This window comes from Ranitomeya imitator, chromosome 1, assembly GCF_032444005.1.
Source record: "Ranitomeya imitator isolate aRanImi1 chromosome 1, aRanImi1.pri, whole genome shotgun sequence".
In the NCBI taxonomy this organism is placed as follows: domain Eukaryota; kingdom Metazoa; phylum Chordata; class Amphibia; order Anura; family Dendrobatidae; genus Ranitomeya; species Ranitomeya imitator.
The window spans coordinates 90,144,303-90,161,977 of NC_091282.1; the positions used below are offsets into that span (position 1 = coordinate 90,144,303).

The following is a 17,675-nucleotide window of genomic DNA, read 5'->3' on the forward strand; positions in this document are numbered from 1 at the left end:
AGCTGGGATAGGGGGCTTAACGGGGCGTGGTGACCACCACTCGACGGTCCTTATACCACAAATCTTACTCCAGTCTCTGACTAGAGTGATATTTGTGGCTGTGTGCAGATGGACGCGTACGCCACCTCCCGCCTCAATTGTCTCTTAATAAGTCATGCATCTCGCACTCAACCCCGACCCTGATGACGACCAACAGGCATGTGCACACGTGCAGTATTTGTAGTGGACTTTTCTGTAGGCAAAGAGACCCTGAATCCAATGATGTATCACTTGGATTACTGGGTGCAGCGGATCTGACACCATCAGAAATTTTAGATTTGGCATGAAGCTGAGCTGAGAAAGCAAACCCCGCCCACACCACAGCAAACCCCGCCCACACCAGGCTCTCTGTGTACATTGCCTATAGACAGTGAGGCGCTCATCACAGGAGGAGGCGTGTCTGTCTAGCATGCACGAGCTAGTGTGGCCCAGTAATTAGCTACTGGTGCTATAACAATCATTGCAAGCCAACAAAAACACCAAGCTTGATGAGAGAGGCATCACTGAAATCTGTGTTTTACCCTCTGCAGCATGCTGTCTTCAGATTACGTAGCAAAAACCTGCTGACAGATTCCCTTTAAGCATCTTCTACATATTCCCAAACAAAGCGGTTGATTCTTCTTGTCGCTGTTTTCGCCATCTGACAAGTTTCCTAGTTATAAATTATATTTCAGAAAGTGAAGCAGAAAATATCAGGGATTCCCGCTGATCTCAGTGGACCTGCTGCTGCACATACTGTATTGGGGTCACACATCTCCTCAGCTGCTGCACATACTGTATTGGGGTCACACATCTCCTCGGCTGCTGCACATACTGTATTGGGGTCACACATCTCCTCAGCTGCTGCACATACTGTATTGGGGTCACACATCTCGTCGGCTGCTGCGCATACTGTATTGGGGTCACACATCTCGTCGGCTGCTGCGCATACTGTATTGGGGTCACACATCTCGTCGGCTGCTGCGCATACTGTATTGTACTTTACTGTACAATACAGTACATACTGTACTTTACATGTGCTGCGCCGATTCTTTGGAATGCACTACCTAGGTTAATGCGATTAATCCCCAATCCCCACAGTTTTAAGCATGCCCTAAAAACTCATTTGTTCAGACTGGCCTACCGCCTCAATGCATTAACCTAACGATCCCTGTGTGCCCTATTTAAAAAAAAAAAAATTTTTTTAAAATGAATGTTCTCATACACTTTATGCAGTATTAGCCCTCTGTGTCTGTACTGCTACATACTTAGGCAGATAACTGGTTCATGCAGCTTTACATGAACACCCAAGCCTTACACTATAGCTGGTCCGAATAACTAAAGCAATTGTTACCATCCACCTCTCGTGTCTCCCCTTTTCCCCATAGTTTGTAAGCTTGCGAGCAGCAGGGCCCTCATTCCTCCTGGTATCTGTTTTGAACTGTATTTCTGTTATGCTGTAATGTTTATTGTCTGTACAAGTCCCCTCTATAATTTGTAAAGCGCTGCGGAATATGTTGGCGCTATATAAATAAAAATTATTATTATTATTGGGGTCACACATCTCCTCGGCTGCTTCACATACTGTATTGGGGTCACACATCTCCACGGCTGCTGCACGTACTGTATTGGGGTCACACATCTCCTCGGCTGCTGCACATACTGTATTGGGGTCACACATCTCCTCGGCTGCTGCATATACTGTATTGGGGTCACACATCTCCTCGGCTGCTGCACATACTGTATTGGAGTCACACATCTCCTCGGCTGCTGCATATACTCTATTGGGGTCACACATCTCCTCGGCTGCTGCGCATACTGTATTGGGGTCACACATCTCCTCGGCTGCTGCGCATACTGTATTGGGGTCACACATCTCCTCGGCTGCTGCGCATACTGTATTGGGGTCACACATCTCCTCGGCTGCTGCGCATACTGTATTGGGGTCACACATCTCCTCGGCTGCTGCGCATACTGTATTGGGGTCACACATCTCCTCGGCTGCTGCGCATACTGTATTGGGGTCACACATCTCCTCGGCTGCTGCATATACTGTATTGGGGTCACACATCTCCTCGGCTGCTGCACATACTGTATTGGGGTCACACATCTCCTCGGCTGCTGCACATACTGTATTGGGGTCACACATCTCCTCGGCTGCTGCATATACTGTATTGGGGTCACACATCTCCTCGGCTGCTGCACATACTGTATTGGGGTCACACATCTCCTCGGCTGCTGCATATACTGTATTGGGGTCACACATCTCCTCGGCTGCTGCACATACTGTATTGGGGTCACACATCTCCTCGGCTGCTGCGCATACTGTATTGGGGTCACACATCTCCTCGGCTGCTGCGCATACTGTATTGGGGTCACACATCTCCTCGGCTGCTGCGCATACTGTATTGGGGTCACACATCTCCTCGGCTGCTGCGCATACTGTATTGGGGTCACACATCTCCTCGGCTGCTGCATATACTGTATTGGGGTCACACATCTCCTCGGCTGCTGCACATACTGTATTGGGGTCACACATCTCCTCGGCTGCTGCACATACTATATTGGGGTCACACATCTCGGCTGTGTACTGCATGTTTCCATCACTATTTTCAGCATCCATCATACAGCACTGTGGATCTGACTGCACCCTGCCGTGTCCAGGTATTATGTCCACTTCTTATTCCAGGTATCTGGCCCGGCCTCCAGAGCGGTCGCTCCAGCGTTGCTCGAGCAATCCTTCATCCCAAACCAAGGACTATTTGCAGTATATTCCAATAACGTGGTGTACGCCAGCTATGTGGACGGTGTCCTTCTACACATGATTTGGGGTTTTGCCAACTTTAATACAAATGAAGAGGTAATGTGCAAAGTCCACGTGTTCTTACAATAAAACCCATATTAATAGCAGGAGGAATGGTTAAGTGTGAGGATATAGGGGACAAGGCCCAAATTGTGATGGCTGGATGATGGAGTCAGAGCATCGCCAAAACAGCAGACATTGTTTCTGGTATACATTGGTTAGTAATTAACTCAAGTGGTCCAAAGTAGGGCAACCAGTGACCGGTTCAGGAGCGGCCACTGTGACAAGTACTCCTCGACTCCTGGCAACTTAGTATATCTGACAGTTACCACCTACCTAAGGCCTCTTTCACACGTCCGTGTCTCCGGTACATGTGGTGACCGTTTCACACGTACCGGAGACACTGACACACGTAGACCCATTCAAGTGAATGGGTTTGTTGACATAATAAACGTTTATCGTATATGGAGGTAGCTGCTCCTAGTTGGCACCTGTTCACATTAGCTTGGAAGTGCCAGTCAGTCTTTTTGTCATGGGTCTTTGCACATGTCAGTGTGTTTCCATGGACTATGTGTCCGTGGGCAAAACACGCTGACATGTCTGTTTTTTACAGTCAGCATGGGCAAAACGTCCCGCACACACGCACTCATGACACACATGAATGACATCCGTGTGACATGCACCAGCGCCTGAGAAACAGCGGTACAGTAAGCACTGTTCCCGGGTTTTGAAGACAGCTCTCATCATTCTCCAGTCTGCCAGCGATCAGCGCAAGCAGGGGAGAATGGTGAGAGGTGTATTCAAGTGATCACAATGACAGCAGGCAGCAGCTGATGGGACTATTACTCCCATCAGCCTACTCCTGCTGCCGCTAATAACAGTGACGGCAGGAGCGGCTTATGGGAGTATTCATCAGCTTCCACTTGCATTATAAATAAATCAAAAACCCGGCCCAGGTTCCCCTCTATTTTCTATACCAGCCACTCAAAACACACAGCTGGGGCTGCAACTCTCAACTGTCCGCTTCAGCAAGGCTGGTTATCAAGAATAGAGGGGTCCCCACGCTGTTTTTTTTTAATTATTTAAATAAATATTTTGAAAAAAGGGCTTGGGCGTCCCCCCTATTTTTGACAGCCAGCTTTGCTAAAGCTGACAGCTGGGGGCTGGTATTCTCAGGCTGGTAAGGGACCATTGATATAGCCCTCCCCCATCCTAAATACAGCAGCTGCCCAGAAAAGGTACATCTATTAGATGCACCAATTCTGGCGCTTTGCCCAGCTCTTCCCACTTGCCGTGTAGCGGTGGAAAGTGGGGTTCATATTTGTGGGGTTGATGTCACCTTTGTATTGTCTGGGGACATCAAGCCCAGGGCTTAGTAATGGAGAGGCGTCTATAAGACACCTATCCATTTCTAATCCTATAGGTATACACAGCCAGAATATTGTCCTTTATTAGAAATAAAACAAAACAGTTTCCCCATTTTATTTAAAAATAACAAACACAATTATACTCACCTAACACCTTATTCCACTGAAGCCCTCGTCTCCTGTAATAAACCAAAAATAAAAAAAACAACAATATCCCTCACCTATTCGTGGTTCTGTCCCACGCCGTAATCCATGTCTGGGGATTAATAGTTTTCAACCTGGACGGTGCCAAGATGCGACCATCCAAGCTGAGACTGAGCTGCTGCAAGCTCAGCGTCAGTGACCGGCGGTGACATCACAGAGGTTACCTCTGGTCACTGAGGCTGTGTTCCAGCAGGGCTGAACTGCCGTGGGAAAAAACCATTGATGAGGTCACCGCAGTTCAAGCTCAGTGTCTTCACAGCAGATCACCGTGAGAAATCTGAAAAGCAGGTTTGAAAAGTAATCTGTCAGCAGGTTTTTATTTAATCTCAGTGCAGCGTAATATAGGATACAAGAGCCTGATTCCAGGGATGTGTTACTTATTAGGCTGTGTGCTGTTTCAAAACACTGTTTTATCAGCAGGAGATTATCACTGCTGCACTACATATCCCTTGCAGAGCAATCAGGCTAATCTGTGTAACCCAGCCCCCACCACTGATTGGCTGCTTGCTGACAATACACAGTGCACACAGGAAGCTGTCAGGCCAGAGGGTGGGTTATACACAGCCCCGAAGTCTTAATTCTGCTACACCTACATTAGACGGGACGATGTAACAGGACAAATCTGCACCAAGCATCCCTGTAAATGATACATCCCTGGAATCAGGCTCTCTTGCTTTATATTATGCTGCTCTCAGATTATATAACAAAAACCTCCTGACTGATTCCCTTTAACCACTTACATTTCTATACAGCAGTTAACTTTTCACCTCCCTTCCCCCCTCCCTCTCAGCTCCTGACAAGCTGCTGTTATAAATCTTGTAAAATCACCAGCCCACAGTATTGGCTTTCCCAAAGCAGGTTTCCTACTCCGTGATCTTGCTGTCCAGAGCTGTGCAGTTGTCCAAATAAATACAGTAATCACAGTGTAGACTCCTCTGATGGCTGAATGTGTTAGGCCACGTTCACATTTGCGTTGTGCGCCGCTGCGTCGGCGACGCAACGCACAACGCAAATAAAAACGCACCAAAACGCAAGCAAAAATGCTACGTTTTGCGACGCATGCGTAGTTTTTTGCCGAAATTTCGACGCAAAAAAAATGCAACTTGTTGCGTTTTCTTTGCCCGACGCTTGCGGCAAAAAAACCGCATGCGTCGCACAACGCAGCACAACGCATGTCCATGCGTCCCCCATGTTAAATATAGGGGCGCATGAAACGCTAATGTGAACGTAGCCTTACAACAGAAACCCCAAAGTCAGGAGACTACATAGCTCTGAGAGACAACTTGAGGGTAACCCTTTACAGGACACTTTAATTGGAGAATACCTCGGAGAACTTCCATTTGTTACACGGCTTTTTACTATGCTAGAAATGTGTGCCTGACTACCAGAAGTGGACGGAGACGCTGGTTAAAGGAATCTTTACTTTTCCACCTACATTAGGAAGGTCGCACTCAGACATGGGCAACTGCAGTATGGATTTAGTAAGATCTGTCATCTAAAGAAATGTGAAATATATCTAATGTACGATTAATAGTCCTTGTTGGTAAAGTCAGTTCATAGGATGTGTTAGTTATTTATCTCTTTAGGCCACGTTCACACGTTCAGTATTCGGTCAGTATTTTACCTCCGTATCTGTACGCCGAAACCAGGAGATGAACAATCAGAGGGAAGGTATAATAGAAACACGTCACCACTTCTGTATTTATCACCCACTCCTGGTTTTGGATTACAAATACTGAGGTAAAAAACTGATCATGTGAACGTGGCCTGATAGTAAATCTTTGTATTAAAATTACTCATTGGTTTTACCAGGAAAATAAACTGGAAAATTATATCAGCCACCTTAGGTCATAAATCCTTGTGTTGTTGCCTCCATCGTTAGTGTCCGGACAGCACAGCTTTACAGAAATCCTCCGGCGCTGCCCGACATGAACGGTTTGCTTTTTGCTGTCTGCGCTTTCCAAATGGATCTTCAAAACTGGTAGAAATGGAAGATCCTGGAGAATATGCAAGGTGGGATACCCGCTGTGGTTTTTATATGTGACTTGCCTATTTTTGTTAAAGGGGTTGTCCAGAATTTAGTGATGACCAATCAGATCAGAGGGGGTCTGACACCCGGCACCCTACTAATCAGCTGTTTGCTCCAGATTTAGGCAATGTGCGGGAAAGACCCAGCAGCCCAGACCTTGAGTAGTGGCCGCTGCCGGGGTCTGCACTTTATCTCCTATTACCCCAGTCTGTGGCCACTTCCGTACTCCGCACAGACAGTATGGTGTGGAGCCCCCATGTGCTGCTCATGTCACATCCCTGCACCTCGTTATAGACACTGACCACACTGCCAGCCATAATTCATGTGCGACATTTGCTGATCCGGAGAACTTGGGTCCCTGAAGTGTCTGTGAGGATATACAAAACGCTATAGGAGGAGATATAGACCGTTAATGGAGTGACCGCACATGGATTCTAACGCTTCCTTTAGATTGGGGACTTTTACACCCCTATTCTCCTGATCAGTGAGACAGGCCCCCTGCAATCACTTGTATATCTCCTATCATGTGATTTATAGAAAACCCTATAAACCATGTTTCATATGTTAGTGGTATTTAAAGGGAACCTGTCACCCCGTTTTTTCAGATTGAGTTATAAATACTGTTAAATAGGGCCTGCGCTGTGTGTTACTATAGTGTATGTAGTGTACCCTGATTCCCCATGTATGCTGAGAAATACATTACCAAAGTCGCCGTTTTCGCCTGTCAATCAGGCTGGTCAGGTCGGGTGGGCATGTTCACAGCGCTCTTTTCTTCCCCAGCTTTCCGTTGGTGGCGTAGTGGTGTGCGCATGTCCAATTTCCGAATTCCCTGCGCCCACGTGAAGACACAGCGCGCGATCTGCACTGTCATCCCTTTCATCGGTGGGGGCGGCCATCTTCCTGGGGCCGCGCGTGCGCAGATGGAATTCTCTGCTGCACGGGGCTTCAGGAAAATGGCCGCGGGATGCCGCGCGTGCGCAGAAGAGATCGCGGCGGCCATTTTCCCAAAGCCGAGTTTGCATCTCGGCTTTGGGAAAATGGCCGCCGCGATCTCTTCTGCGCACGCGCGGCATCCCGCGGCCATTTTCCTGAAGCCCCGTGCAGCAGAGCACTCCATCTGCGCACGCGCGGCCCCAGGAAGATGGCCGCCCCACCGATGAAAGGGATGACAGTGCAGATCGCGCGCTGTGTCTTCACGTGGGCGCAGGGAATTCGGAAATTGGACATGCGCACACCACTACGCCACCAACGGAAAGCTGGGGAAGAAAAGAGCGCTGTGAACACGCCCACCCGACCTGACCAGCCTGATTGACAGGCGAAAACGGCGACTTTGGTAATGTATTTCTCAGCATACATGGGGAATCAGGGTACACTACATACACTATAGTAACACTCAGCGCAGGCCCTATTTAACAGTATTTATAGCTCAATCTGAAAAAACGGGGTGACAGGTTCCCTTTAATGAGTATACAGTATATGGTTTCATTTAGTGTACCTTCCATTCATTAAAGAGCTTCTATAATCTTCTGTCTTCAGGAGAGCACCATTCATCTATCTTCGGGCTTCCGGTTTGCTGTTTGGCGACCTCTGCACTCTCCGATGCTACTAGCATTGCTGTAGGGGCGACCTCTGCACTCTCTGATGCTGTTAGCATTGCTGTAGGGGTGACCTCTGTTCAGCACAATCTGTGTCTCCTCTTTTGCTAAAAGCCTCCCCTCTGATTTAAAATGCTTATAGATGTGGAGTGTCCTGGGTAGAGGACCCCAAAACTCCGATCCTTTCCATAATGGGTGTGCAGCGGGAATGTTCCCCTGATATAGATGGGCATTATTCACGTTCTCCTAATGTGATCTGAATTCCTGATTTATTTTTCTCCATTTTTCTTTACTCCTCCTTTATCCTTTCTGAGTAAAACGTCGTCCTATAATCCATGTCTCCCTGTAGCTACATCCGGACGGCAGTGGCCTGGTGCAGACGGCTGGATGAGAAATCATTGGGAGAAATCACGACCCGCGCGACTACAGAAACTGAGATGGTGAAGGGGTTTGGGTGGGTCCGCGTTCCTTTCTATCACTCCATGTCACATCCTACGTGACTGAAGCTGGAGTAGTCGGGAGATGTTGTCAGCTGAATCATCCGACAGCTATCTAATGTGTAGCCATGTATATCTCCCCGAATCCCCCCGGTTAATCCGGGCGCCACTGTTTTCTCTGACCAGGTTGCTTTTGGAATTATCTGGCAGTGGCTTTATCTTCCCAGAAGGACAGGGGGATTGGATTCCAACCTACTGTTCCTTGTGTCACCCAACAGAACCTGTCGGGGACACTCAGGAGGCCCCATGCACATTAGATAGTCGGACAGTTTCTCGGAAATTGGTGGGTGCGGACAACGTTTACTTACTGTATATGCCATAAGGTCTGCGCAGGTGGATCAGTAATGCATCCCTGGGTCAGCAGAGTGGGACTCTGTGGGGTTTCCCATTTACAAGGTCTTAATACCCTTGACATTACTCGCCCTCCTGCGCGCCAGCACTGCCTCTCTGCTGCTGCTCCTGGTCTCTGTTAACAAGCTGCAGCAGCGATGACACGCCTACGGCACACGTGACCACTGCAGCCAGTTACTGGTCTCTGCATTGTAAGGCACATGACTAGTGATTGGCTGCAGCACTGATGACACGCCTACAGCACACGTGACCACTGCAGCCAGTTACTGGTCTTAGCAGTGTAAGGCACATAACTAGTGATTGGCTGCAGCAGTCACGTGTAGACAGCCCGTTATCACCGCAGCCTTGTAACTAGAGAACTACAAGGAGCACCACAGTGGCAGCACTGCAATGATGGGAAACTGGAAAAACCCCTTTAGTTCGATTTTATTTTATTTATTTTTTTAGAAGATTGACACTATTGGACCTTGGTTATATTTGAAACTTTATTTTTTTTTTCGTTCTTTTAGGGAAATTACTTTGTAAATTGCTCTGGATCCTATGTATGATTTATGTAAATCACGAGCCGGGGTTTTCTCTCCCCAGGACGGTGGCGCGAGAACTCCAGAAGATTCAGAGGTTTAACTGTATCCTTTCTGGCAGCTGTTTGTTTAGGGGAGAATGTAGCCCGTTCTGGCATCGGTCACCTGGATATCCGAGCCCAGATAAGGGATTGCCGGCAGGTAAAAATCCTGATGTGACTGCGTCCGAGCCCAGATAAGGGATTGCCGGCAGGCAGAAATCCTGATGTGACTAAAAAAAAAACTAATTAAAGCTGCCAAAAAGGAAACAGAGAAGCACATTGCTAAGGAGAGTAAAACTAATCCCAAACTGTTCTTCAACTATATCAATAGTAAAAGAATAAAAACTGAAAATGTAGGCCCCTTAAAAAATAGTGAGGAAAGAATGGTTGTAGATGACGAGGAAAAAGCTAACATATTAAACACCTTCTTCTCCACGGTATTCACGGTGGAAAATGAAATGCTAGGTGAAATCCCAAGAAACAATGAAAACCCTATATTAAGGGTCACCAATCTAACCCAAGAAGAGGTGCGAAACCGGCTAAATAAGATTAAAATAGATAAATCTCCGGGTCCGGATGGCATACACCCACGAGTACTAAGAGAACTAAGTAATGTAATAGATAAACCATTATTTCTTATTTTTAGGGACTCTATAGCGACAGGGTCTGTTCCGCAGGACTGGCGCATAGCAAATGTGGTGCCAATATTCAAAAAGGGCTCTAAAAGTGAACCTGGAAATTATAGGCCAGTAAGTCTAACCTCTATTGTTGGTAAAATATTTGAAGGGTTTCTGAGGGATGTTATTCTGGATTATCTCAATGAGAATAACTGTTTAACTCCATATCAGCATGGGTTTATGAGAAATCGCTCCTGTCAAACCAATCTAATCAGTTTTTATGAAGAGGTAAGCTATAGGCTGGACCACGGTGAGTCATTGGACGTGGTATATCTCGATTTTTCCAAAGCGTTTGATACCGTGCCGCACAAGAGGTTGGTACACAAAATGAGAATGCTTGGTCTGGGGGAAAATGTGTGTAAATGGGTTAGTAACTGGCTTAGTGATAGAAAGCAGAGGGTGGTTATAAATGGTATAGTCTCTAACTGGGTCGCTGTGACCAGTGGGGTACCGCAGGGGTCAGTATTGGGACCTGTTCTCTTCAACATATTCATTAATGATCTGGTAGAAGGTTTACACAGTAAAATATCGATATTTGCAGATGATACAAAACTATGTAAAGCAGTTAATACAAGAGAAGATAGTATTCTGCTACAGATGGATCTGGATAAGTTGGAAACTTGGGCTGAAAGGTGGCAGATGAGGTTTAACAATGATAAATGTAAGGTTATACACATGGGAAGAAGGAATCAATATCACCTTTACACACTGAACGGGAAACCACTGGGTAAATCTGACAGGGAGAAGGACTTGGGGATCGTAGTTAATGATAAACTTACCTGGAGCAGCCAGTGCCAGGCAGCAGCTGCCAAGGCAAACAGGATCATGGGGTGCATTAAAAGAGGTCTGGATACACATGATGAGAGCATTATACTGCCTCTGTACAAATCCCTAGTTAGACCGCACATGGAGTACTGTGTCCAGTTTTGGGCACCGGTGCTCAGGAAGGATATAATGGAACTAGAGAGAGTACAAAGGAGGGCAACAAAATTAATAAAGGGGATGGGAGAACTACAATACCCAGATAGATTAGCGAAATTAGGATTATTTAGTCTAGAAAAAAGACGACTGAGGGGCGATCTAATAACCATGTATAAGTATATAAGGGGACAATACAAATATCTCGCTGAGGATCTGTTTATACCAAGGAAGGTGACGGGCACAAGGGGGCATTCTTTGCGTCTGGAGGAGAGAAGGTTTTTCCACCAACACAGAAGAGGATTCTTTACTGTTAGGGCAGTGAGAATCTGGAATTGCTTGCCTGAGGAGGTGGTGATGGCGAACTCAGTCGAGGGGTTCAAGAGAGGCCTGGATGTCTTCCTGGAGCAGAACAATATTGTATCATACAATTATTAGGTTCTGTAGAAGGACGTAGATCTGGGTATTTATTATGATGGAATATAGGCTGAACTGGATGGACAAATGTCTTTTTTCGGCCTTACTAACTATGTTACTATGTTACTATGTTACTGCGTCCGAGCCCAGATAAGGGATTGCCGGCAGGCAGAAATCCTGATGTGACTGCGTCCGAGCCCAGATAAGGGATTGCCGGCAGGCAGAAATCCTGATGTGACTGCGTCCGAGCCCAGATAAGGGATTGCTGGCAGGTAGAAATCCTGATGTGACTGCGTCTGAGCCCAGATAAGGGATTGCCGGCAGGTAGAAATCCCGATGTGACTGCGTCCGAGCCCAGATAAGGAATTGCCGGCAGGCAGAAATCCTGATGTGACTGCGTCCGAGCCCAGATAAGGGATTGCCGGCAGGTAGAAATCCCGATGTGACTGCGTTCGAGCCCAGATAAGGGATTGCCGGCAGGCAGAAATCCTGATGTGACTGATAAGATAAGGGATTGCCGGCAGGCAGAAATCCTGATGTGACTGCGTCCGAGCCCAGATAAGGGATTGCCGGCAGGTAGAAATCCCGATGTGACTGCGTTCGAGCCCAGATAAGGGATTGCCGGCAGGCAGAAATCCTGATGTGACTGAGTCTGAGCCCAGATAAGGGATTGCCGGCAGGCAGAAATCCTGATGTGACAGTCTGAGCCCAGATAAGGGATTGCCGGCAGGCAGAAATCCTGATGTGACTGCGTCCGAGCCCAGATAAGGGATTGCCGGCAGATAGAAATCCTGATGTGACTGCGTCCGAGCCCAGATAAGGGATTGCCGGCAGGTAGAAATCCTGATGTGACTGCGTCCGAGCCCAGATAAGGGATTGCCGGCAGGTAGAAATCCCGATGTGACTGCGTTCGAGCCCAGATAAGGGATTGCCGGCAGGCAGAAATCCTGATGTGACTGATAAGATAAGGGATTGCCGGCAGGCAGAAATCCTGATGTGACTGCGTCCGAGCCCAGATAAGGGATTGCCGGCAGGTAGAAATCCCGATGTGACTGCGTTCGAGCCCAGATAAGGGATTGCCGGCAGGCAGAAATCCTGATGTGACTGAGTCTGAGCCCAGATAAGGGATTGCCGGCAGGCAGAAATCCTGATGTGACAGTCTGAGCCCAGATAAGGGATTGCCGGCAGGCAGAAATCCTGATGTGACTGCGTCCGAGCCCAGATAAGGGATTGCCGGCAGATAGAAATCCTGATGTGACTGCGTCCGAGCCCAGATAAGGGATTGCCGGCAGGTAGAAATCCTGATGTGACTGCGTCCGAGCCCAGATAAGGGATTGCCGGCAGGTAGAAATCCCGATGTGACTGCGTTCGAGCCCAGATAAGGGATTGCCGGCAGGCAGAAATCCTGATGTGACTGATAAGATAAGGGATTGCCGGCAGGCAGAAATCCTGATGTGACTGCGTCCGAGCCCAGATAAGGGATTGCCGGCAGGCAGAAATCCTGATGTGACTGCGTCCGAGCCCAGATAAGGGATTGCCGGCAGGTAGAAATCCCGATGTGACTGCGTTCGAGCCCAGATAAGGGATTGCCGGCAGGCAGAAATCCTGATGTGACTGATAAGATAAGGGATTGCCGGCAGGCAGAAATCCCGATGTGACTGCGTCCGAGCCCAGATAAGGGATTGCTGGCAGGTAGAAATCCTGATGTGACTGCGTCCGAGCCCAGATAAGGGATTGCCGGCAGGTAGAAATCCCGATGTGACTGCTTTCGAGCCCAGATAAGGGATTGCCGGCAGGCAGAAATCCTGATGTGACTGATAAGATAAGGGATTGCAGGCAGAAATCCTGATGTGACTGCGTCCGAGCCCAGATAAGGGATTGCCGGCAGGCAGAAATCCTGATGTGACTGCGTCCGAGCCCAGATAAGGGATGCCGGCAGGCAGAAATCCTGATGTGACTGCGTCCGAGCCCAGATAAGGGATTGCCGGCAGGCAGAAATCCTGATGTGACTGCGTCCGAGCCCAGATAAGGGATTGCCGGCGGGTAGAAATCCTGATGTGACTGCGTCCGAGCCCAGATAAGGGATTGCCGGCAGGCAGAAATCCTGATGTGACTGCGTCCGAGCCCAGATAAGGGATTGCCGGCGGGTAGAAATCCTGATGTGACTGCGTCCGAGCCCAGATAAGGGATTGCCGGCAGGTAGAAATCCCGATGTGACTGCGTCCGAGCCCAGATAAGGGATTGTCGGCAGGTAGAAATCCCGATGTGACTGCGTCCGAGCCCAGATAAGGAATTGCCGGCAGGCAGAAATCCTGATGTGACTGCGTCCGAGCCCAGATAAGGGATTGCCGGCAGGTAGAAATCCTGATGTGACTGAGTCTGAGCCCAGATAAGGGATTGCCGGCAGGCAGAAATCCTGATGTGACTGCGTCCGAGCCCAGATAAGGGATTGCCGGCAGGTAGAAATCCTGATGTGACTGATAAGATAAGGGATTGCCGGCAGGCAGAAATCCTGATGTGACTGCGTCCGAGCCCAGATAAGGGATTGCCGGCAGGTAGAAATCCTGATGTGACTGAGTCTGAGCCCAGATAAGGGATTGCCGGCAGGCAGAAATCCTGATGTGACTGCGTCCGAGCCCAGATAAGGGATTGCCGGCAGGTAGAAATCCTGATGTGACTGATAAGATAAGGGATTGCCGGCAGGTAGAAATCCTGATGTGACTGCTGCTATTCTTCATGCAGTGCAGTACTCTACAGGACTCCTCTTTTCTGCACCCAGTGAAGGGTGTATCAAGGGAAATTCAATGTCTGTCATTGAACGAGATCATCACCTGATAATATGCATATTACAGGGCAGGACAATATCTTGCACGCTGCATCTGCTGCAGAACCTCTTTTTTTATTTTTTTTTATAAAGGAATGCTTTTACATTTCTGATCTCTAATAAGGCAGCCGTACTACTAAAGCCGGTACCATCCAGCCATTGCCATCATCATTCCATGTGCACAGACCAGTCAGACACCAGGCCTACATTGTGCCTCTTACGGTTATTTGGGACGTTTATGGGGTATCCGCAGGAGGGACTCTCTCGGGAGGAGTGGGCCGTGCAGGCTTGTATGGGGATTCCCAGATCTCCCGTATAACTAAATGTCGCTCTCCATACAAATGACCATCTCTCCATCCTGACGGCGGCCCGCTCGTATTCCTCTCCGGGGGGATCTGTGTAATGTCTGCATTGTGAATCCTGCTGACAGCTCGGCTTTATAGGAATTGTTATTACAGCCATTAGGTTTTCGTTTTGCCTCCTCATTGTATTTCCTAACACATTCATCCAGTCCTATCGGAGAACGGCTGCGCACAGAGCCCAAGAAACGACACTACATGTCCCAGCCGGCCGGATAACGATGATGGAGGGGGAGGTGACATGAATATACAGGCTATTCTGGAGAAGACGGCAAAAGCCATCCAGGATATTGACTCGCTGCTTTCTTGTAGATGTGAGTCCTGTACAGAAGCCGCCGATCATCTTCACATTCCACTATTGTATTATATTCCCAGGTCTACTTGTCAACTGCTTATATGTAGATTTTCGGAAACAAAAGGGGAGCTGCACCAGATTTTAATTTTCCATGATATTTTCTGGACTTTTTTGCCCAGTGCTAGGACATATGAGCTCTCTAGAGCTGAGCACTTATGTGCATAGTGGAGATTGGGGAGAGTTGCTGGCTGTAGGATCATGTAAGGTGCATGGGCTCCTTTAGTCTCCCCTTCGGTGTCTCAGGATTCTTGTGAATAGCCTCTTCATAGAGGAAAACCAGGGTCTCTAATACCACCTATTGCAGGTAGCAAGCCTAGAAGTCGATGTTGATCCTTTGTAGGGGCTTGCCACATGACTGAGGATCTAAAGCTGAATCAGAATCTGTTTGCAGACCGCTAATTTGGGGGTCTCACCCCTCATCAGTGCAGACTAGGAGACTGGTATTTTGGGGGTCTCATCCCTCATCAGTGCAGAGTAGGAGACTTTTATATTGGGGGTCTCATCCCTCATCAGTGCAGAGTAGGAGACTTTTATATTGGGGTTCTCATCCCTCATCAGTGCAGAGTAGGAGACTGGTATATTGGGGTTCTCATCCCTCGTCAGTGCAGAGTAGGAGACTGGTATATTGGGGGTCTCATCCCTCATCAGTGCAGAGTAGGAGACTTTTATATTGGGGTTCTCATCCCTCATCAGTGCAGAGTAGGAGACTGGTATATTGGGGTTCTCATCCCTCGTCAGTGCAGAGTAGGAGACTGGTATATTGGGGGTCTCATCCCTCATCAGTGCAGAGTAGGAGACTTTTATATTGGGGTTCTCATCCCTCGTCAGTGCAGAGTAGGAGACTGGTATATTGGGGGGTCTCATCCCTCATCAGTGCAGAGTAGGAGACTGGTATATTGGGGTTCTGATCCCTCGTCAGTGCAGAGTAGGAGACTGGTATATTGGGGTTCTCATCCCTCGTCAGTGCAGAGTAGGAGACTGGTATATTGGGGTTCTCATCCCTCGTCAGTGCAGAGTAGGAGACTGGTATATTGGGGGTCTCATCCCTCATCAGTGCAGAGTAGGAGACTGGTATATTGGGGGTCTCATCCCTCATCAGTGCAGAGTAGGAGACTTTTATATTGGGGTTCTCATCCCTCATCAGTGCAGAGTAGGAGACTGGTATATTGGGGTTCTCATCCCTCGTCAGTGCAGAGTAGGAGACTGGTATATTGGGGGTCTCATCCCTCATCAGTGCAGAGTAGGAGACTGGTATATTGGGGTTCTCATCCCTCGTCAGTGCAGAGTAGGAGACTGGTATATTGGGGGGTCTCATCCCTCATCAGTGCAGAGTAGGAGACTGGTATATTGGGGTTCTTATCCCTCGTCAGTGCAGAGTAGGAGACTGGTATATTGGGGTTCTCGCCCCTCGTCAGTGCAGAGGAGGAGACTGGTATATTGGGGTTCTCGCCCCTCGTCAGTGCAGAGTAGGAGACTGGTATTTTGGGGTTCTCACCCCTCGTCAGTGCAGAGTAGGAGCCTGGTAATTTTGGGTTCTCACCCCTCGTCAGTGCAGAGTAGGAGCCTGGTATTTTGGAGTTTTCGACCCTCGTCAGTGCAGAGTAGGAGCCTGGTATTTTGGGGTTCCCGACTCTCCTCAGTGCAGAGTAGGAGTCTGGTATTTCGAGATTTTTGTTCCTTGTCAGTGCAGATTAGGATAATAGTTGGCTCGGTAAGAGGTCTTAAGTGGAGGTTCTAAGGGGTAACGTTTCTTCAGGACGCTGCCACTCTCTGGCCAATGTCTACATGCAATAGTATATCCTCCTTTACAATTGTGTCATGTTACTGATTCCTAACTGTACTAAACTATTATTTGCGATTGTGCCCTCTCCACAGCTTACAGATGTGCTGATCAAAGGGTTAGACCGTAACTGGTGTGGAGGTGGTGTGGGCCAAGAAGAAGGCCCAGCATTGAGACACCCAAACACAAAAGGAGTGGTGCGGCACAGCCAGTAATGGAGACAAACGTACTGAAGTGACTCACCAAAACTTAACGACTACAGTATCATGTAAAGGCAGCCCTCAATAGCTAAGGGAACATACTTTGTGGTTGGCAACTCTCGATGGGTTACCTCTGCAGTCACCGATTGGATAAGTGGACGCTTCATACATCTTCAGCCGGTCAAAGAAGCGGAGATCAGGAAGCCATAAATAGACTCTATGCAACTAATTCACATGATGGATGTGGATACTACAAATGTAACATGTATTTTACAGAAAAACCACTATAACATTATGTCATAATTTTATATTGTACATCAAAATGTATTAAAGGTATTGACTATTCATTGTCTAATCTTTGTGTGTGTGTGGTTGTCTGTTTCTTTATTGTTGATGTAAATGGTCTAATTCACTGCCTTTGGTGAACATACGTTATATGTTGGAAGTTATCTGTATAGCAGGAATATACAATATTTCTATTATCAGAATTTACCTTCTGTTGCACATCAGGGGCAACGTACCAGAAACTGAGACCTAGGCAGCTACAAGTGTACAAGTCCAGTAGGATGCGGCAGCCCATCCGCTCCGCCAAGCTCTATAGCAGAGTGGTGAGGGCAGTGGAGGCTGCACAACGTGTGAGAACAGCCTATTACATGGGGGCCCCGCATGTGACATTACAGGTATTAGGAGTGACTACGTATAGCAGAATGCTGGGCGCT

At 48.1% G+C, this 17,675-nt stretch overlaps 1 protein-coding gene across 1 annotated transcript in view; it reads left to right on the plus strand.

Moving 5' to 3' along the window:
* The window catches only part of C1H5orf34 (chromosome 1 C5orf34 homolog), a 38,746-nt gene extending 21,437 nt beyond the window's left edge, over positions 1-17,309 (plus strand). Inside the window, exons 8-13 of the mRNA XM_069748707.1 lie at positions 2,708-2,878; positions 6,275-6,405; positions 8,366-8,470; positions 9,450-9,490; positions 14,774-14,935; positions 16,852-17,309. Coding sequence (XP_069604808.1) covers positions 2,708-2,878; positions 6,275-6,405; positions 8,366-8,470; positions 9,450-9,490; positions 14,774-14,935; positions 16,852-16,886 — 645 coding nt within the window. The 3' untranslated portion in view covers positions 16,887-17,309. The remainder of the gene's footprint in view (positions 1-2,707; positions 2,879-6,274; positions 6,406-8,365; positions 8,471-9,449; positions 9,491-14,773; positions 14,936-16,851) is intronic.
* Positions 17,310-17,675: the final 366 nt, after the last annotated feature.